The sequence below is a fragment of the Eschrichtius robustus genome, chromosome 19 (genome assembly GCF_028021215.1).
Source record: "Eschrichtius robustus isolate mEscRob2 chromosome 19, mEscRob2.pri, whole genome shotgun sequence".
Lineage (NCBI taxonomy): Eukaryota > Metazoa > Chordata > Mammalia > Artiodactyla > Eschrichtiidae > Eschrichtius > Eschrichtius robustus.
Window position 1 is genome coordinate 59736021 of NC_090842.1, and position 20664 is coordinate 59756684.

At 57.9% G+C, this 20664-nt stretch overlaps 2 protein-coding genes across 2 annotated transcripts; both read left to right on the forward strand.

Annotated features, from left to right (window-relative positions):
* The first annotated feature begins 459 nt into the window (after positions 1-459).
* Positions 460-12158, forward strand: TOMM40 (translocase of outer mitochondrial membrane 40). Its single transcript, XM_068528921.1, has 9 exons — positions 460-915; positions 1626-1693; positions 2165-2257; positions 3132-3233; positions 3855-3960; positions 9283-9405; positions 9556-9632; positions 9754-9856; positions 11507-12158. Exons 1-9 carry the CDS (start codon positions 642-644, stop codon positions 11644-11646), a joined length of 1086 nt encoding a protein of 361 aa, XP_068385022.1. The 5' UTR covers positions 460-641; the 3' UTR covers positions 11647-12158.
* Positions 12159-14076: 1918 nt separating this feature from the next.
* On the forward strand, positions 14077-16878 carry APOE (apolipoprotein E). Its single transcript, XM_068528322.1, has 4 exons — positions 14077-14191; positions 14993-15058; positions 15540-15729; positions 16024-16878. Exons 2-4 carry the CDS (start codon positions 15016-15018, stop codon positions 16739-16741), a joined length of 951 nt encoding a protein of 316 aa, XP_068384423.1. The 5' UTR covers positions 14077-14191; positions 14993-15015; the 3' UTR covers positions 16742-16878.
* The last annotated feature ends 3786 nt before the right edge of the window (positions 16879-20664 follow it).

Genomic DNA, 20664 nt, shown 5'->3' on the forward strand with positions numbered 1-20664 from the left:
ACATTAGCCAATGAACACACAACGTTGATTACGTCACCAGGGTCCGACCCCTGTACATGCTGGAGCCAATCAGGATGCTTCAAGGGCAAAGGCCGACCAATTATCATGGCAACTTCGCCGAGGGGCGGAGTCGAAAGAGGGGCGCCTTCTGGAATGGGGCGGAGGCGATACGCCAATGGGCGTTGCGAAGTGCGCAGCACAGACCAATGGCGGGCGAGCACCGGAACCCGCGGCATCTAGAGCCAATCGGTGTGGGCTCCCCAAGCCAATGGGAAGGGCGGGGAGGTATGCTTTGACTTGTCTGCGAGTGGGAACCAACAGAAAAGGACGTTCCAAAGAGGTGGGTGGGACTTTCATCCATGACTCCAATAGTAAGGCCAGACCCTGAAGCTGGTGGGCGGACCCCAGGGCACGGTAAACCAATGGGCTAGGTGGGGCGGGGCGATGGTGGTGGCGGCGGCGGCGGCGGCGGCAGCGGGTTCGGTTGCGCGTGGCGCACGGGGTGGGAGCGGAGCACACCGGGAGGAGGCGCTGCCGCGCGTGAAAACGGGGCTCCGAGCAGAGGGGTGTTCGCTGGCGACTGGGCCTGGAGCCTGCGGGCCTTGACCTCTGCCCTCTGACCTTTCCCTTTGCAGGCGACCATGGGGAACGTGTTGGCCGCTAGCTCTCCGCCCGCAGGGCCGCCGCCGCCGCCTGCGCCTCCCCTCGTGGGACTGCCACCGCCTCCGCCTTCTCCTCCGGGCTTCACGCTGCCGCCGATCGGGGGCGGCCTGGGTGCTGGAGCTGGCGCCGGTCGAGGTTCCGAACGGACCCCGGGGACTGCGGCCGCCAGCGCTGGAGGGACCGGGGATGATAGGGCCTGCGGCTGCCTGCCCAACCCGGGCACGTTCGAGGAGTGCCACCGGAAGTGCAAGGGTGAGGGGCTAGGGGCCCGGCGGGCTTGTGATGGCCCGGATATCGGGGGAAGGAGGAGCACACTGAGGACCTTGGGAATTGGCACGGACCGTTGGAATCATTTAACAGAGCGTTAGGAGTTGACGTTGGGACCGAATGGTGGCACATTGAACTTGGGGCTTAGAACGATGGGATCAAATGGTGGAACCTCAGGATAGAATGCCAGAGCAGTAGAGAAAGCCTTAGGGACCTCAGGAGCCCCAGGAATCAGCCAAGCCAGCCTCTTGTGATTGGGAGGGAAACTGAGGCCCAAGGTCACAGTGTCAGCAAAGGGCCAGTGGAGGTGGAACCCAAAGCTTCTGGATCCTGGCTTGGAGTAATTGTGATAGCAAAAGTGGTGTCAGCAGCTTATTGAGGACCGTCCTGGCATTCAGTATGTGTTAACTCATTAAATCCTTGCAATATTTCTACGTGGTGAGCATCTTCAACTTACAGATGATAAGTTTGACATAGATAAGGTGACTTGCCTAAGGTCACACAGGTAGTAGGTGGTGGCCCTGGAATTTGGATGCAGGCAAAGGCCTTGGTCCTGGGCCCATCCACTAGGCTATTTACTGGTTGGGATCCCTGGAGAAGGGAGAGCCGGGACGTTATGGAAGGAAGGGATGAGAAATGGATGTGTGTGTGTGTGTGTGCGTGTTGGAGTGTGACAGCACTTCTCTCTCATTTAGAGCTGTTTCCTATTCAGATGGAAGGTGTCAAGCTCACAGTCAACAAAGGGTTGAGTAATCATTTCCAGGTGAGCCTTCCTGGTCCCATTATCCTCCAGAGGTCATCCCAGCCATCCCCCTGCATCTGCACGTACAACCCTTTTACTCCTCCCTAAAGGTCTGGGCTCCTTGGTACTTGGAAAGACTCAGAGACACAGTGCCGGGCTGATCACACAATGGCGGCCAGTGGTAGGGTTTAGGGACCCAGAATCCAGAGATACACCATCCCCCCTCAGCCAGCATCCAGGCAGGAATGAAGTACCAGGTGTGTAGCCCCAGCCCCAGCCCCAGCACATCCCTTCTCTGAGTCTCTAATCCAGTCAGGCCACACCTCCCAGTCTTTATCCCCTGCCCAGCCTAGAGATGCCCTGATGGGGAAGCCAGATGGGCAAGTATCTCCCATCCCAGGTAGGATAGGAGCTGCCCTGGGAGTGGGCTCGGCTGGGTTCCTTAGGGGGTGGCCCACAGACTCGTCACCACAGCCCTCCCTCTTCTCCCAGGTGAACCACACAGTAGCCCTCAGCACAATCGGGGAGTCCAACTACCACTTCGGGGTCACGTACGTGGGGACAAAGCAGCTGAGTCCAACAGAGGTGAGATTCCTTTTGCCATTCATTTACTGTATCTTCTAACAATGTAACCAGTCAGGCAAAGAAGGCCTTGTCAGTAGGAGGCCAGGACTGCTGAGAGTGTTGGGAGGTGGAGACTGTGTCTCCAAGGTGCATCGGAACCTGGATCATTCCTTCATCCTGACGCCCACGTCTCTGCCCAGCCCTGTGCTGGTTGAGTCTGGGTACACCAAGGTCACCAGACAGTGATGACCCAGAGTGGGCAGGGCTGAGCTGTAGATCTTGCAGGGCTTTGAAGGCCAAGCTAGGCATTTGAACTTTCGCTAGGGGGCGCAGGAGAGCCACAGAAAGATTTAAGTGAGGGAAAGACGTGGTCAGATGAATGCTCTGGAGATAGATAGTATTTCTCAGGCTGTCTGCCAAGGCTAGGTTAGGGGAGTGAAGGCAAAACTGGAGACCCGAAAGGAGGCTTGGGCAGGACACAGAGTTGCGGGACTAAATTAGGTCTTTGATTATGTTAATGATTTCCATGCAATAAATTCATTTATTCAACAAACCTTCATTGTAACCCCCATTCTGTGCCCAGCCCTGTGCTGGGTGGTGCTGGGGACATAGCAGTGACTGAAACAGCCATGGCGCTCACAGCCTGCTGGAGAAAGGGAACAGCCTGTCCCCAGAGAGTAACAGTCCAGGGAGAGTAGGACCGAAATGGGGGAACCCAAAGGTTGTGTGAGCCCAGAGGGGAGCCTAACTCAGCCAAGGTGGTCTTGGAGGGCTTCCTGGAGGAGAGAACCTCATTCTGAGGCTTTCTAATCCTAGGCTTCTCACCGAGGCCCATCACGCATATACTTCTATGATGCTAGACCTCTAACCTCTAACCCTGCCCTCTGCCCCACAGGCCTTTCCCGTGCTGGTGGGTGACATGGACAATAGTGGCAGCCTCAATGCTCAGGTCATTCACCAACTGGGCCCCGGCCTCAGGTCCAAGATGGCCATCCAGGTGAGTGGGGGTCGAGTCGGCTGCTCCCCCAGCCACTGAGCACCAGGCTGCCCTTGGCATTGAATCCAAGAACCCAACGCACAGTGAGGCCAAACACACCAAAGCATCAGAGTTTGGAGCAGAGAAAGGTTTATTGTAAGGACCAAGCAAGGGATACAGGTGGCTTGTGCTCTGAAGACCCAAACTCCCCCATAGTTTTCACAGAAGAGTTTCTAAAGACAAATTTGGGGGGAGGGCTGCAGGACGTGTGACTTTGTTCCAGTTGGTAGATGGTGAGGTAACAGGGTGGAGTGCCAGGAATCTTTTGCTCAGCCTGAAGTTACCATCCTCCACCTGGGTGGGGGGCCTTTTATATCCTTGAGAAAGAGCTAGGATTCCTCCTTATCATGGCACTATTGTTTGACTATTATTTGACTGCTTTTCCTTTGTTTCTGCTTTCCCTCACTTCCCAGATTAGAAAAGCTTTGGATTTGCCCTAGGGGAAGGTCTAGGAGGCTGAAGCCTTTTCCCTACAAACAAGAAAGGGGGGTTGGGTATGGGGACTAAAAGGCTTTTTGTACCTGGGAGGGCCCCGTGGGGTCCTCCTCAGTTTCACCCTCACGCTTGCCCCTCCCCCCACAGACCCAGCAGTCAAAGTTCGTGAACTGGCAGGTGGACGGGGAGTACCGGGGTTCCGACTTCACCGCGGCCGTCACCCTGGGGAACCCAGACGTCCTGGTGGGTTCAGGTAAGAGGCACGGGGCTTGGAGGGGGGTCAGACCCCAGCCCCAGCTTTGCCAGCAAATCCATTTCTTTCGCTGGCCCTCTTCCACCATCCAAGAAACGGTCACGGGCAGGTGTGACTTCAGAACACAGAGCATCAAGCCCGTAGCATTGTGGGGGAGAAAGCAGGTTCAAGCCCCAGCTCTGCCACTGGCTTAACTGCGATTGTGGGAGCTTCCATCACCCTCGTGGGCTTCAGTTTCCTCATCTGTAAAATTGGGTTGCCTCACAGGGTTGCGGAGTGGGTCATGTGTGGAGAGCTTCGAATGGGGTCAGGCATGTGATGGGTCCCAAGGAAATGAGCTGTTTTTCTTACTACTCATGGGGCTCTGGGGTTGCTCGGGGGCACAGAGCAGATCCCAAGGCAGGCAGAGTCCGCGTGCAGCTGAGGGGAGGCAAGTAAGTCTGAGATGGAGGTGGAGGAGGAACATTCCTGTTTAGGTTGGCTGGGGGCAGGGACCAGCTGACTAATGTCTGTACTTCTGATCTCTTCAGTTTGCTTCCCCCTTTTTTATTTTTGTCTCTGAGTGTCTGCTTTTGATTTCTCTATATTCGTTTAGTGAGTTTTATCTATCACGTACTTTATGTCTTCCGCGTCCAGAGGATACGGTGGTGAACAAAGGAAAATTAGGTCTGTCCTCTGGGAGCTTCCATTCTAGTGACCTAAGTAAAGCAGATGGGTGATGGAGCTGTGTGGGAAAATTACGGCCTCGGGAGGGGTGGGCGGCATCTTGAGAGAAGGCCTCGTTACATAGGTGATAACTGAAAATGAAGACTGAAGGATGTGAGGGAAGGTGCCAAGCAAATATATGGGAAAAGAGCTTTTCAGCCGGAAGGAACAGCAAGTGCAAAGGCCCTGAGGTAGGACCCTTCACTGGAACATCAAGGAGGATTGGGGCTATAATGAATGAGGAAGGAGGGCAAATGGTAGAAGAAGTCAGAGGATAACAGGGCCAAATCACTTAAGGCTTTGTAGAACTTTGGCCTTCACTCAGATTGAGTCTGGGGCCACTGGAGAGGGATAGGCTCTGACTTAGCTTCTAACAGGACCACTTGTGCTGACATGTGGAGAACAGACTACGAGGGGTTCCAGCCTGGTGGCAACAGAGGGGGTGAGAAGTAGTCGGGGATCTGGATGTACTTTGAAGGTGGAGCGATGGGATTTGCTGCTGGGCTGGGTGTGGGAGATAAGAGGGAGGTCAGAGATGAGAGGTCAGCCTTTTTTGTCTTGAACAACTAAAAGGGTGGAGGTGGTGATTCCGGATTCTTGTGTCTGCTGTTGGCTCTGTCAGGAAGAGCAGGCTCTTGGGCCGTGAGTGCTGAGCAAAGGCATGTGAAGGTGGGAAGCCAGGATACCTGTATGCCCAGCACCTGGAACCGTGCTGGGAACAGAGTAAGCGCTCAGAAAATACTGAGCAAAGGAGTGAGCGGTGGTCACAGCAGGTCTCGTTTTTCACCTCCTGCCTTTTGTCAGGTCCTAAGCATACTGTGTGTACCCGGTCCTTCATTCAGTCCCTTGAGGCACTAGGGATGGAGCAGTGAGCAAAGGGTTCGTGGAATCCTCTCAACAGCCTTGTGGGGTAGTGCTGCCGTCATCCCTGTCTGATTGAGGCCCAGAGAGGGCAAGTACCTTCCCAAGGAGACACAGCGAGGCTGCCTCCAGAGTCCATGCTCCTCGCTAGGGCACAGGGCCCCCTGCCCCCTCAAATACTCACCGGCATCGGCCTTTTGTGTTCCTCAACACTGGCCTCTAGGTCCCTCCTCCCTGGAGCCCAAGGCCACCAGTGACACTCTCGTCTCTTAGTTCCTACAGGTGTCCCTTCCTCCCTTCAGGGACTGATCAAAACTTCTGGTCCCAGGTCAGTGCTGAGCACATGAGTAACCGACCACTGACAGCTGGGCGCTCCACCCCCTCTGAGCCTCAGTTTCCTCATCCGTCTCATGGGCACAATTGCAGGGAGCTCACCTTGCTGAAGGAGTCAGTGGGAGAAGCTGTCAGCCCCAAGTCTGGGGCCAGACACGCCTAGTTAGGGTTCGCTCTGGGTTGGGTCTCCATGCCGCCCCACATGGGCAGGGGGATCAGGGTTCTCACAGATGAGGAAAGCAAGGCCTAGGGCGGAATCAGTCCCCCAGGATCACAGCTAGGAAGCAGAGGAGCTGGAGTTTGAATCACGGCCTAGGCCTCACTGAGGATCCACTGGTCTTACGTGGTCCCCTCCTGTGGCCTCGTCTCGGGACACACACACACACACACACACACACACACACACACACACCTTCCCTGCCCTCACAGGGCTCTTAGGCCGGTAGGGGAGACGTGTTTGCCTCTAAACAAATAATCACACAGTGACTGCATTACTGTTGGGGGAAATCCTACACTGGGAAGGTCCAGGTTGCCGTGAGAGCTTGTAACAGAGGTCCCATCTCTCCTGGAGTGACAGGGGCAGTGTCTAGACCGAGGCAGGTGAAGAGGAGGGCACCGCTCCCAGAAAAGGGCTCTGCATGGACAAAGCCCCAAGGAGCGCGGTGTGGGGAGGAAGCCGTTCTTTTGGGCCGGGGCCAAGAACCACCTTCCCTTCGGTGCTTGCCTCCCCCCACCCCAAGCATCTGCCCTGGGTGCCTGTCCTTCCTGCCCGAGGTGACTTTCCCCAGGGATCCAGATGTGGCCCCAGCCCTGCAGGTTTCGGGAAACCATGCTCCTTTCCCAGGTCTGCGTTCTGCCCCTTGCCCAAGGCCTCTTCTTTGCTCACAGACCTCTGATTCACTTTCTTTCCTTCTCATGGGGTTTTGAACTCAACAGGTTCTTCATGGCCACTCCAGACATTGCAGAATGGCCCCTGGTTGAGAGCCACTGGCTTTCACAAAGCCCCTGCCTTGGGGAGCTCCCGGGGGAGCTGGGTGTGGACACAAGTGGGAGGAAAAAACAGAGCAGCTTAAGGAGAGAGATGCAGGAAGAGCTGGGATGTTCAAGAAATAGGCCTGTGTGGAAATAAGCGCTGGGCAGTGAGTTGTGAAGCTCTCGAAGGAAGCCTGTTTCGAAGCTGGGGACGAGCCACATGGGGCCTTGCACCTGTGCCCTGAGGAGCTGGGGTCTCCTTGGCACTGGGGAGCCATAGCGGGTTCTGGAGCGGGGAAGGGGGGAGCAGGGTCAGGTGTGTGCTTTAACAAGATCCCTCTGTCTGCTGCATGCGAAGTTGCTTGGAGAGGGTGAGACTGGGGCAAGAGACCGGGGAGAAGGGCGGGGCCTGGGGAGCAGAGGGCGAGGCAGGCCCGGGAGATGGGGCGTGGGAGAGAAGTTCCGGGGCCTCGAGGCCCTCAGTTCCAATCACGGCCAGAGACTCTTGAGTTGAAGTCCCTGTGTGACCTCTGGATGGTCACTTTTCCCTCTGTGGGCCTGAGGTTCCCCTTCTACTGAAGGAGTGGCTGCTCCTGGCCAGAGGTGTGCTGGTAATGGCTTAACAGCCGGCTCGAGGGGTAGGGGCCAGGAGGTGGATCTGTGTCAGCTACTCATGGGGAGAAGCCAGCTCCAGCCCGCCCTGACCACAGCCTCCCCCAAGGCACCTCCAGAGCCCTGGCCAGCAGCCCTCGGCCTCGCTCAGCCCCCCTGGTGGCAACCCTCACCCAGGTGTGCCTGAAGATATGAGCAGCCCGGTCCTGTCGTCCCGTCCTGCCCTGCTCCCTCAAGCCGGTCCCCAGTCTGTGCCTCTGCTCTTTGTCTGGGAAGCGTCTTCACGTCTCCGGTTCACACCTCGTGCTCCTGTCGCCGAGGCTTCGTCCCACTCCCACCCCCGGCTCCGGGCTTTCCCTGTCCCTACCTCCCCTTCTGCTCTGGTCTCCCTCGTTCTGGCGGGGGTCCATCTCTAAGCTCATGTCGCCTGTCCTCACCTGCTCTGTCTTGTCAGGTTGGGAATCTTCAGTTTCTCCACTCCTCTCCATTTCTTCTCTTTTCTTTCTTTCTTTTTTTTTTTTTAGTATTTATTTATTTATTTGGCTGCTTTGGGTCTTAGTGGCGGTGCACGGGATCTTTTCGTTGCGGCACGCAGGCTTCTCTCTAGTTGCGGCTTATGGCGCGCGGGCTCCAGAGTGCACGGGCTTAGTTGCCCCGCAGCATGTGGGATGTTATTTCCCTGACCAAGGATCGAACTGGCGTCCTCTGCATTGGAAGGCGGATTCTTAAGCACTGGACCACCAGGGAAGGCCCCATCTGTCTGTTTCTGATTGTTTCCCTGTCTCTTGTTTTCTTTTTCTCTGTCACCACTCCCTCTGCATCCCCCACTCACTCTCTCTTCCTCCCTGGCTTTTCCTCTCCACAGAGATCACATCTGTGGCGTCTCCTCTCCTGGGCTTTCAAAGACAGACACGAATGAGTCCTTGGGCTCAAGGAATTCAGCCCAGTGGTGGAGTCATGGGTTAGCAAACACTCAGGCGGCCTCAGTCAGAGCCATCCCTCCTGCCGAGGGGCAGAGGTAGCAGGGCCCGTCCTCCTGATTGCCGGGCGCTGGCTGTGTGCCAGGCACGCCCCGTGCACCGCACCTGCATCCAGCCCTCTACTCCTCCTCACAGCCTCACAGGGTGTCCCGTTCACAGCAAAGCGAGGCCAGTGGCCCACAGTTACTCTACCAGCAAGTGGTAAGGCTGGGATTTGAACCCAGGCTGTCTGGCCCCCCAAGGTGTGCTCTTACCAGCCCTATCCTCCTATTGCTCATGGCGGCATAGTGTCTCAGAGCCTGGGCTCAGGGCTTGGGGAGGCCTGGATTCTGCCCCTGATGCATCTTGTGACCATGCGGAAGTGACTTACCCCCTCAGCCTCTGTGGCTTCCTCTGTAAATGGAGACAAATCAGTGCAGAGTAGATGAGGTCCCAGGGGGCCTGGGAGGCTGACCTCAGAGCCCTGCGAACTGCTTGAGCAAGGAGCCCAAGTTGGGGCTTCCCCGCTGGCGCAGTGGTTAAGAATCCGCCTGCCAATGCAGGGGACACGGGTTCGATCCCTGGTCCGGGAAGATCCCACATGCCACGGAGCAACTAAGCCCGGGTGCCACAACTACTGAGCCTGCACTCTAGAGCCCGTGCATGGAAGCCCATGCACTGCAACGAAGAGTAGCCCCCGCTTGCTGCAACTAGAGAAAGCCCGCGTGCAGCAACAAAGACCCAATGCAGCCAAAAATAAATTAGTTAATTAATTAATTTTAAAAAAGAGCCCGAGTGGGAGGCCCGAGGGAGCGGGAGTCCAGCTGGGCGGAAAGTAACCACCGAGCCCAGAAGTAATACCTTCTCATCTCACCTGCAGGAATCCTCGTGGCCCACTACCTCCAGAGCGTCACGCCGTGTCTGGCCCTGGGCGGAGAGCTGGTCTACCACCGGCGGCCTGGGGAGGAGGGCACTGTTATGTCACTAGCTGGGAAATACACATGTGAGCCTGGGGACCCTGGACTCCTGGGTCTGAGGGAGGAGGAGCCTGGGGCCCTGGACTCCTGGCTCTGAGGGAGATGGGGGAAAACCTGGGTTCCCAGAGGCCGAGCCCCCTTGGTAACCTGCCCCGCCCCACCCTGCTCTCTTACAGTGAACAACTGGTTGGCGACAGTCACGTTGGGTCAGGCGGGCATGCATGCAACATACTACCACAAAGCCAGTGACCAGGTGAGCTGGTCCAGGGACTGGCCGTGCAGACACACGTGCTGGGTGTGGGGTGCCCGGGGCTGGCATGCCTGAGAGTTGAGCCTGGGAGGCTGACCCGCGTGTGTCGCCCTGGCCCCTCCAGCTGCAGGTGGGTGTGGAGTTCGAGGCCAGCACAAGGATGCAGGACACAAGTGTCTCCTTCGGGTACCAGCTGGATCTGCCCAAGGCCAACCTCCTCTTCAAAGGTACAGGCCTCCATTTCCCTGCGTGGGAAACAGGCAAGAGGTGACTCTGAGTGGGTATACCGGCCAGGGGAGATGGTAGAGGGCAGCGTGCCGGGCCCCCAGATTGCCCAGGAACGCTAGTTGAGAGGGTGGATGGGCGCCTGGGCCCTGAGCTTTGCACCTGCCACCCCCCGCCCCACCCCGCCAGTGGCCCTCTCCCAGTCTGCGCACACGGCCCTTGCTTTTCTTTTCTTCATAAGTGGAAGGCAACTTGGAGCACAGCCGGCCAACCCCACAGTCTCATGTTAGGGAGGCTGCCCAGTCACAGCCAGATCCGGAACCTTCCCCGAGGCCGACCGACTCTAGTCTTAAGTTTCTTCTTGGGCCTCAGTGGCTCTCAGGTTTGGGGTGTGTGGAGACCGCCCTGGAAAGGCCGCTTCAGTGGGCCTGGGTCAGGGGGGCTTCCGAAGGCAGCCAGGAGGGCCAGGGACTGGGCTTGGGGGGTTTTATTGTTGTTGTTTTTTTTTTTTTTTTTTTTTTGCTTCTGAAGCCTGCCTTCCCCGCCCACCCACCTCTCGAGCCCTTGCTCTGCAGGCAGCGGGGTCAGAGGCTGGGTTTGGGCTGCAGCGCTTCAGCTTCTCTGCTCCTGTTCAGTGAGTTCTCAGGCTCCACCATGTGGGCACCGCACCAGGTACTTGCACACCTGTCAGGTCCTGGGGCACAGGCCCTGGAGGAGATTTCAGTCTTTCTTTCTTTTTTTTTTTTTTTTTTTAAATATACATACTTTGTGGGGTTTTTTTGTTTTTTTTTTAAAGGTGTAGGCTTATTTATTTATTTATTTTTGGTTGTGTTGGGTCTTCGTTTCTGTGCGAGGGCTTTCTCTAGTTGCGGCAAGTGTGGGGCCACTCTTCATCGCGGTGCGCGGGCCTCTCACTATCGCGGCCTCTCTTGCTGCGGAGCACAGGCTCCAGACGCGCAGGCTCAGTAGTTGTGGCTCACGGGCCTAGTTGCTCCGCGGCATGTGGGATCTTCCCAGACCAGGGCTCGAACCCGTGTCCCCTGCATTGGCAGGCGGATTCTCAACCACTGCGCCACCAGGGAAGCCCTTTCTTACTTTTTTTAAAAAAACTTTTATTGGAGTATAGTTGATTTGCAATGTTGTGTTTCTGCTGTACAGCAAAGTCAATCAGCCATATGTATACATATCTCCACTTTTATTTCTTTAGATTTTTTTCCCATATAGGCCATTACAGAGTATTGAGTAGAGTTAGAGATTTCAGTCTTTCATTCAGCAGATGCTCAGCACCTGCTCTGTGCCCGGCCTTGTGCCGAGGACGCTGGGGACACAGCAGTGACCAGGCCCCTTCTCCCGCCTCCACCCCCCACCCTCCGGGGCTCACAGTGGGAGGGACAGACGCATCCCCAGAGAGCGGCGACCTGGTGTGGACAGGACTGGGATGAGGGGGTCCATGGAGTGGCGGAGGGCTTCCCGGAGGGGAGGGGTCACCGAGCTCAGAGCTGAAGTACTTGGAGGGCGTGAAGAGGTTTCGGGTGGCGGGAACAGCACGGTCAGTGGTCTGGCCGGTGGCATCTGAGGTGGGCCAGAGGGCAGCTCGCGGGGATGGGGCGAGAAGCCAGCACGAGGCTCTCAGCACGGTTGTTCACCCAAAGGTTCCGTGGATAGCAACTGGATCGTGGGCGCCACGCTGGAGAAGAAGCTCCCACCCCTGCCCCTGACGCTGGCCCTCGGGGCCTTCCTGAATCACCGAAAGAACAAGTTCCAGTGCGGCTTTGGCCTCACCATTGGCTGAGCCCCTCTGGCCCCTGCCTTCCACGCCCTTTCTCCTTCAGATCCCACCTCCCCCTCCCCCTGCCACGGAGGGGAGACCTGAGCCCCCCTCCCCCTCCCTTCCCTCCTCCTCGGGGGTCAGGGGGGCAGCGGAAAGGAGGGGACCCATCACCCCAGCAGCTGGCGGGGGGGATCCTGGAACCACAGGCGCGTCAGGATTCGGAGTACCAGGGGCGGCGTGCCCGGTGGGTCTGGGGTCCAGGAAGGGATTCTGGAATCTAGGGGCGCACGGGATTCTGAGCACCAGGGGCAGAGGCGGCCAGACAACCTCAGGGAGGTGTTGGGGTGTCCCGGTGCCCCAGAGGGCCCTAGGCCCAGCCCCGAGGGGGCAGCAAGAAGAGGAGCTTCCCCGTCCCCAGTCACTCCACCCCTGCCCGCTTTCCCATCCACCCTTCGGTATAAATCATGTTTATAAGTTATGGAAGAACTGGGACATTTTACAAAAAAAAAAAAAAAAAAACCTACAAAAAATATACACGGAAAAAAAAGAAATGGGAGGCGTCCGTTTTCCTCCACGTGTCTGTGGTCCATTTGGCCTGTTCCATTTGGTCTGACCTCCCACAGTGACTCGCAGGGGGCAAGGGAATCAAGCCGAGTCCCTGGCCAGAGCCCAGACCAGAGAGGGGAGGGGCCTGGCCAGGGATCACACAGCCTCCCTGTGACCTTCCCTACAGGGACATCACAGGCCTTCCCTCCCCAGGAGGGCATGGTCTTGTGGTCACTCAGCTTGGCCTGGCCAGCATGGCTGCAGAGGACTTTGTCCCTGTGAACTGAAGCAACGGGTGAGGCTGTCTCTGGGTGCAGGGGTGGGGGCAGCGAGCTGGGACTCGGGGTCTTTCCAGGTTCCAAAAGGGGCAGGGGACGAAGGTGTGAGGACTTTCTGATAGGAAGGTCAGAGCTTCCAAGAAGCTTCAGGAAGCATTCGAGCACCTGGATGGAGAGTTCAGAATCGGTCACTCCAGCTCCAGGCCCTTGGTTGGGGGCGGTGAGGCAGCCGGAGTCTGATTCAGGGGCAGTGAGAGCGGGGTGTGGTCTGTCGGTGACACAGGGGTGTCGCCTGTGTCTCAGGCATCTGAAGCAGGGGAGGTGGTGTCCTGCCCACCTAGGGCTCAGGCAGACCGACACCCCTGACCCCTCGCCAGACAGAGGAGCTGAAACCCCGTCTCACACACAGTGGGGAGGGAGGTCGCTGACCTGACCAGTGATGACCTGTCATGGCTCAGAGACCACCCCGCCCGCTCCCTGCCAGTGCCTGCTGAGGCCAAAGCAAACAGGCCCGGGCCTGGCTGGCACTGGGGCTCCCTGGAACCAGGCATCCAGCCTCCCCTGACCCCATGGCGTCCAATGTTCCCACTCCCTCAAAGGACCAGGAGTGAATCCAGCTCCTCCGGTTCGTCCATCCACCTCAATTCTGAATCTCGTCTCAATCCTGCTTCCCATCTGTGTAACAGCTGGGCTTCACGTAACAGAGGTGCTAAGGAGGGAGGAGACAGTAAGCGCCCACTGTGGCCCATCACAGAAGTTAACTCCAACTCAGGGCCTGCTGTTTGCCAGGAACTGCTCTCAGTACTTCCTACGTACAGTAGCCTGTTGCTTCGCCGAACGATGGTGTTAGGTGCAACTGTTTTCCTGGTTTTGTGGACCAAGAAACTGGATGTTCAGAGAGGCTAGGTCATTTGCTCAAGGTCACACAGATGGCAACCGGCAGAGCCTGGATTCAGACCCGGACAGTTTGGTTCCGGAGTCCACAGTCCTAACCAGGCAACACGAATGCTTCAAGCCCTGCGGAAGGTACAACATGCAGGCGATTCCTGGAATCCACGATGCTTGTGTTGGGGAGAAATACTGGATTTTCAAGTCACAAATGGGGAAGGGGACGCAGAGAGGCATTCACCTGTGCCCAAGGTCATAGCCCAAGAGGGAGCTAGGGTTAAAACCCAGGTTTCACTCTCAAACCCTGGGCTTTTAGCAGATGCCTTACACCGTCCCCAGAACTCTCATCCCATTTCTGTCTGGGCCTCCAGCTCCGTTCTCCCCCAACCCAGAAATCCCAGACCTCAGCCCCGCTCCTTCCTCTGACCCAGGATTTTGGGCCCCCAGCCCTTTCCTCAAATTCTATTCACCCATCCGCTGGAAAAGAGAGGGACAGGGAATGGGCTTTCTGGGCAGCTGCCTGCTCCTTCGCCTTCCATGCCCAGCACCCCGCCCCCAACTCACCCACCCACCAGAATGGAGGCAGGCGCCTGAGTTACTGGGTGAGATGTCATCTCCTTTCACGGAGGCTGGGAGTGGGAGCTGCTAGCCTCCAAGCCCCACCTCCCTCCGCCTCCCTGCTGTGTGGGAAGGGGGAGGACAGCCCACCTCGTGACCTGACAGGGGCTGGCCCAGCTTGCCCTAGATCTGGAGGAGTGGGCGGAGAAGGGAGAGCCCTATAACTGGACGAACCTGGGATCCCTGACTCCTACTCAGCCCCGGAGGAAGCGAAGGACCCCGTTCCCCAGGAGCGGGTGAGAAGCAGAGTTGGGGACACAAAGTCCAGCTCAGGGCTTCTGTGGGGGACGGGCTGGGGGTGCAGGGCGGGGAGGAGGAGGTGGCGGTCCTACGCCTGGGCCAGAACAGAAGCAGGAGCAGGGGATGAGGCCAGAGGCAGGGGACCGGACCTAGAGGAAGGGTGGGCAGCAGGGACATCCCGTCTGGGCTGGAAGGTGGGGTCAGGGGAGCAGCTGCACCTGTAGGAAAACCAGACGAGCCATAGCAAGAGCCTGCCAATTGTCACTGTCGTTTATTGAGCACCTACTGGGTGCCCCCATCATCCTCAGATCTCCGTTAATGGGAGGCGGAGGGGTGGCGGCGACCAGGGGTGGTGGCAGGGTAGCTAGAGCGTCGGTTGAAGGACTTTTAAATGAGGGTTAAATTAGCGAATATGTGGAAGATACCGTTTAGATGTGAAGTTGCAGCTTAGAATGTGAAGGTACAATGAGGACTGCGAGGTTGGAACTTAGAAAGTCCAGTTGGGGCTCACAGGGAACTCCGGGGTGGAGGGGAGGGTGGGGTGAGTGGAATCTGAACCCTGGGAGAGAGGGATAGAATTTTTGGCGGAGACCGACCTGAGGATGGGGAGATAGGAGAAGACAATGAGGGAATTAAATAGACAATGAAGGGGCCGGGCCGCTTGGTGACTATTTGTGATTGGATTAGGCTGATGCAGATATGGGGTGCAAGGCTTTGAAGGCCGAGACCTGATGGGGCGGGGCTCTGAGTGGGAGAAATCCCCACTGCTGTTGAGTGACAATGTCTCCCTCCCCCAGGTTGGCCAATCGCAAGCCAGAAAATGAAGGTTCTGTGGGTCGCCTTGGTGATCACGCTCCTGGCAGGTATGGGGGCGGGGTTTGCTTAGGTTCCTTGCCCCTCCCCCTCCCATCCTCAGCTGTACCCCTTGCCCTCTTCCCGTCCCTGGGTCCCCTCTTTTGCTGGTCTATCTCCCCAGGTCTGAGGTCTCTCTGACATTCATTCGTTCTGAGCAGCTGTTTTAGTCGCTCTGAGCCTCAGTTTCCCCATCCTTAAAAATGAGAGTTGTAACAGTTTCTAATCCATTGCTGTCAGGCAGGTAGTGAGCAGTAGTTAAGTGTCAGCTGTGATTAGTTTTATTCTCCATCACCCCAGCATGGCGGTGCGTGGAACACACAATCGATGCTTGCCAAGTGATTAAAACAAGCTGGGCGTCCCTCCACCCCCTCCCTGCCCACCGGTGCTCTGATGAAGCCAGCCTTTGTGGAGCACCTACTCTGTACCAGGTACTGTGTGCCTGGAGGGGACAGAGGAGGACCCTGACTGCTGTCAACTTGCTCCGTGCAGGATGCCAGGCAGAAGTGGAGCCAGAGCCGGAGCCCGAGGTGCAGCTGGGGCGGGAGTGGCCCGGGTGGCAGGGCAGCCAGCCCTGGGAGCAGGCGTTGGGCCGCTTCTGGGATTACCTGCGCTGGGTGCAGACATTGTCTGACCAGGTGCAGGAGGAACTGCTCAGCACCCAGGTCATTCAGGAACTGACGTGAGTGCCCCTGCCCTGGCCCCTGACCCTCCTGGTGGGCAGTGCGTTCTGGACCCTCAGCCTCCAGTGGTCTGGGCTTCTTTCTGTCCCCATCACCAACTCTTGGGGGTCTGTATCTCTCTTCACTTCTTGCTTTCTTTCCCTTTCTAGCTCCTGGCTTTACCTCTCTGTGATTCTGTTTTTCGACCCTTCCTGTCTCTGGCATGTTCCTCTCCATCTCTCGCTCCATCACTCTAGCTCAGGATCCCTATTTCTCTCTCTTCACGCCCATGCTCCCTCCTTCTCGCCCCGCAGGGTGCTGATGGATGAGACCATGAAGGAGGTGAAGGCCTATAGGGAGGAGCTGGAGGAGCAGCTGGGCCCCATCACCCAGGAGACGCAGGCCCGTGTGTCCAAGGAGCTGCAGGCAGCGCAGGCCCGGCTGGCCTCTGACATGGAGGACGTGCGCAGCCGCCTGGCGCAGTACCGCAGCGAGGTGCAGGCCGTGATGGGCCAGACCACTGACGAGCTGCGTGGCCGCCTGGCCTCCCACCTGCGCAAGCTGCGCAAACGGCTGCTCCGTGACGCCGAGGACCTGCAGAAGCGCCTGGCCGTGTACCGCGCAGGGGCGCTCGAGGGCTCAGAGCGCAGCGTGAGCGCCATCCGCGAGCGCCTCGGGCCCCTGATGGAGCAGGGCCGAGCGCGGGCCGCCACCGTGGGAACCCTGGCCAGCCAGACGCTGAGGGAGCGCGCCGAGGCCTGGCACCAGAAACTGCGCGGGCGGGTGGAGGAGATGGGCACCCAGGCCCGGGACCACCTGGAGGAGATGCGCGAGCAGCTGGAGGAGGTGCGCGCCAAGGTGGAGGAGCAGGGCAGCCAGATACGCCTGCAGGCGGAGGCCTTCCAGGCCCGCCTCAAGAGCTGGTTCGAGCCCCTGGTGGAAGACATGCAGCGCCAGTGGGCTGGGCTGGTGGAGAAGGTGCAGTTGGCTATGGCCACCAGCTCCACCTCTGCGCCCAGCGAGAATCACTGAGTGCCCGCGCATCCCCCTGGGAGGCCCCACTCCTGCGCCGGCCCCACGTCCCCCCAGCCTACAGGAGGCCCTGTCCCTGCCCCAGCTGTCCTCCTGGTGGGCCCTAGCTTAATAAAGTTTCATCAAGCTTCACGGCAGCTGCCGGGCGTCCGTGTGTGATTTCTCACAGCTCAAGCCTCAGTTTCTCGTTCCTTCCCCACGCCGGCCACGCAGCGCTCCGTCCTGCCCCCTCTGCCTGTGTGTGTCTGTTTCTTTGTCTCTTCGAAGTCTGTCTTTGCTTCCTTCTGCCCCTTTCTGAGTCTCCCTTTTTCTTCCATCTCTGCTCACAACTGCTCACTCCCTTCCCTGCCTCTCTTACCCTTCTGTCTCTGAGACGTGGTTCTGGAACCAATCCACCGGGGGGTTAAACTCTACCGTTGCCCCTGACTACTGTGGGCAAAAAAGCAACGTCTCTGAGGGATTTCCCTGGCGGTCCGGTGGTTAAGGGGATGCGGGTTCGATCCCTGGTCGGGGAACAAAGATCCCACATGCCCGCGGGGCAACTGAGCCCCGCGCTCCACAGTGGGGTCTCCCACGTGCGGCAACGAAGACCCGCCAAAAATAAAATAAATTAATTAATATTTTAAAAATAAAAAAGCAACCTCTCTGAGCCTCCAGTGGCCCAGCTTCACAATACCTGCTTCATAGCCTTGTGACTCAAAAGACCTAAGATCGCTGTCATTAATTGTGCGCCATTTTCACTTTTTTTTTTCCACTCTCATTCTCCCTCCTGTCTAATCTAATTCGGCTTTCTTCCCTCTCCTGGGCTTTGTCTCCGTCCTGCTGTCCCCGAGAGGCTTCGTTTTTCTGGCTTCCTCTTTTCCTCCACCTCTATCTTTTATCTCTCCCCCCTCCAGTTTCTCTTGCCCCTGGCCCTGCTTATTTCTTTCTTCCCTTCTTCATCCGGGTTTGTCCTCGCCACCATTTTGTTGCATGTGGACCCTCTGTCTTCCTCCCTTCATTCTTGTTCCTTCTCTCCTCCGGCTGGTTGGTTAGCCTCTGGTCTACCCTGACAAGCCTACTGGGTGCCGGGTTCAGGCTGCCGAGAGAGGCACACTCTGCGAGGGTCTGCAGCAGGCCCCTTGGCGTTTAGGGCTGGACAATCCGGTTGGAAATTGACACACAGAGAAGCGTGGCTGGAGCCTGGAGATGCCGGGCGCTCTCCCCTCTCACGTCCTCAGTTCTCCGAGGAGCAGAACAAGGTTCCCATCACAGGGACGGGCCAGGACTTGTATCTCCCAGGCCGACCTCTGCCTGCTTTGGCTCCAACAAACTGCACTCCGAGCTTCGCCCAAGCTGCCTCGCTTGCCCTTGTGGAATCAGGCTCCTCCCCGCCACCAGATATTCACCCTTAGGGCCAAGTAAGGAGGGGAGGTTATCTGTGGGCTCAGAGCCAGGGGGCCTAGTCCCACCCAAGTTTCTGCTGACTCACTGTGTGCCCAGGACCTGGGGCCAAGTCCCCTGAACCTGTTTCCCAGATGTCAGTGAAGGCGGGGGCGTCAGCCATATCGCCCACTTGAGGACCTGAATCTTGAATTCGGTATGAAGCCAGCTAAGCAGAGAGGGTGTCCCGCCTCACTGCAGCAGCCCCCCACCCCTGTTAGTTTTGTGAAAGGAGGCTGGAACGGGGTGCTGTGGGGTGGAGGCTGACCCCAGCAGGGATCCAGAGAGACAGCCTGAAGTCCAGGAAGGGGAGGGAGAAGATGACGGACAAAGAAGGGGAGGACCCTTAGAGCCTCTCACTGAGCCGTTGAATGTTCTTGGCTACCTCTCAGTTGCCCCATCTGTAAACAGAAACTCCTATAGCTGACATGAGGATGAGACTGGCAAACTGAAGTTGGCGTTCTGTTTTCGTGGGGTGGGGTGAGGAGGAGAGGGGACATTTGGGGGATGTGTGGGGAGCACTGGGGGCTCACAGAGGAAGCAGATGTCTGGGAAGGCTGCTGAGGGGCCAACAGGGATTGGCAGCATGGAGCTGGCCGGAGGGCTGTTGCAATCCCGCCAGGGTGGTGTCTGTGCTTCCCTTTCACAACCATCCCCCTCACCCCAAGGCTGATACGTGGGTGTGGGGACACGAGGCCAGCCAACCTGGAGTCTGGGGCCAGGGCCACCCTCCCCCAGCGGCTAGGGTTCATTAGCAGTCAAAGGCAGCTGGGATGGGACTTCCCTGGTGGCGCAGTGGTTAAGTAATCCGCCTGCCAATGCAGGGAACACGGGTTCGAGCCCTGGTCCAGGAAGATCCCACATGCTGCCGAGCAGCTAAGCCCGTGAGCCACAACTACTGAGCCTGTGTGCCACAGCTACTGAAGCCCGCGCGCCACAACAAGAGAAGCCACTGCAATGAGAAGCCCGCGCACCGCAAAAAAGAGTAGCCCCCGCTCGCCACAGCTAGAGAAAGCCTGTGTGCAGCAACAAAGACCCGATGCAGCCAAAAAAAAAAGGCAGCTGGGAGGAAGGGGGACGGCAGCCCTGAGGGATTGATGTGGTGGAAGGAAACGGCGGTAGTGCTTGGTGTGCGGAGTGGCCAGAGAGGGTGCACAAGAGCAGACGGAGCGTTTACAGGGGCCCTGGAGGCTTGGACAGTGGGGGAGCAGAGAGAAGGGAGTTTCTGGTGGAGTGGTTGGAGGGGCACACATCGGGAGCCTGGCAGCTGAGGTTTTGCACTTTTGACAGGTTGAAAAGACCTCTCAGGCTTCCCTCGTGGCTCAGTGCTTAAGAATCCGCCTGCCAGTGCAGGGGCCATGGGTTCGAGCCCTGGTCCGGGAAGATCCCACATGCTGCAGAGCAACTAAGCCCGTGAGCCACAGCTACCGAGCCTGCGCTCTAGGCCCGCGAGCCACAACTACTGAGCCCACGAGCCACATCTACTGAGCCCGCACACCACAACTACTGAAGTCCACGCGCCTAGAGCCATGCTGCACAACAAGAGAAACCACTGCAGCCCGCGCACCACAACAAAGAGTAGACCCCACTAGCTGCAACTAGAGAAAGACTGCGCGCAGCAACGAAGACCCAAGGCAGCCAAAAATAAATTAATTAATTAAATTTTTTAAAAAAAGACTTCTGTCCAAAAGGGAGATTGGGGGGCTGTGAAATTAAGACCCCAGAGAGCATCCAGGGAGGTTTGGGAGTCTCCCAGAGGCAGAAAGGTGGAGGAATAGAAGAGCTGTTGGAGGTGGCATGGGGTGGGCAGGAGTCGGGAAGCAGACTGTGTGACCCCAGATTCCTCTGAGCTGAAGAGGCCTGCTAAGAAGGGGGAGGGGACGGTAGAGGTGGCCTGGGGACACAGTGTGAATTGAGTTAGTGAGTTATTGAGAGTTACCGAGAGACACCCCCTGAGGCTGGGAGAAAGGTATGAAGCAGGCAAGACCCATAAGGGAAGAGGGTCACAGGGAGAGGGGGAAGGCTGTCCCCTGAGTGGGGAAGGGACTCTGGCAGCTTGAGGTCCCCAACAGTCAGGGAAAGTTGGAGGTGCAGGTGCTGAAGAGCAAGACGCTTTGGGCCTAAGGCGTCAGCCCTGTGCCCCACCTGGTCCCCACCACCACGAGGGAGGGGTGAAGGAGGAGAGGTGGGTGGGCACAGGGAGGCAGGTGGCCAGGTGAGGCTTAGGGTGAGGGAGATTAACTTGACCACCCCCCCTACCCACCCACCCCCGCCCTGCCTCAAAAAGGTCCCGGGCCAGGCCACCCAAGCCGGCCTCAGTGCCCAGGAAGGAACATTCGGAGTGCCTCCCTGGCCCCACCCCACCACAAGGCTCATTCTGTCCCTCCTGGTCCTGATGGTGGCTCTCTTTGTGGTTTTGGGAGGTGAAAGTGGGATGGGACACTAAGAGTTTGAGATTTGGAAGAGTGAAGCTATCATGGGCCTGGGGCACAGGCTTAGAG

Excerpts from the sequence above, each read along its gene's own strand:
- TOMM40 (XM_068528921.1), top strand. The coding sequence starts at position 642 with ATGGGGAACGTGTTGGCCGCTAGCTCTCCGCCCGCAGGGCCGCCGCCG. Across the intron at positions 916-1,625 it reads GTGCCACCGGAAGTGCAAGG|AGCTGTTTCCTATTCAGATG; the intron begins GTGAGGGGCTAG and ends TCTCTCATTTAG. Across the intron at positions 9,633-9,753 it reads ACCACAAAGCCAGTGACCAG|CTGCAGGTGGGTGTGGAGTT; the intron begins GTGAGCTGGTCC and ends TGGCCCCTCCAG.
- APOE (XM_068528322.1), top strand. The coding sequence starts at position 15,016 with ATGAAGGTTCTGTGGGTCGCCTTGGTGATCACGCTCCTGGCAG. Across the intron at positions 15,059-15,539 it reads GGTGATCACGCTCCTGGCAG|GATGCCAGGCAGAAGTGGAG; the intron begins GTATGGGGGCGG and ends TGCTCCGTGCAG. Across the intron at positions 15,730-16,023 it reads CAGGTCATTCAGGAACTGAC|GGTGCTGATGGATGAGACCA; the intron begins GTGAGTGCCCCT and ends CTCGCCCCGCAG.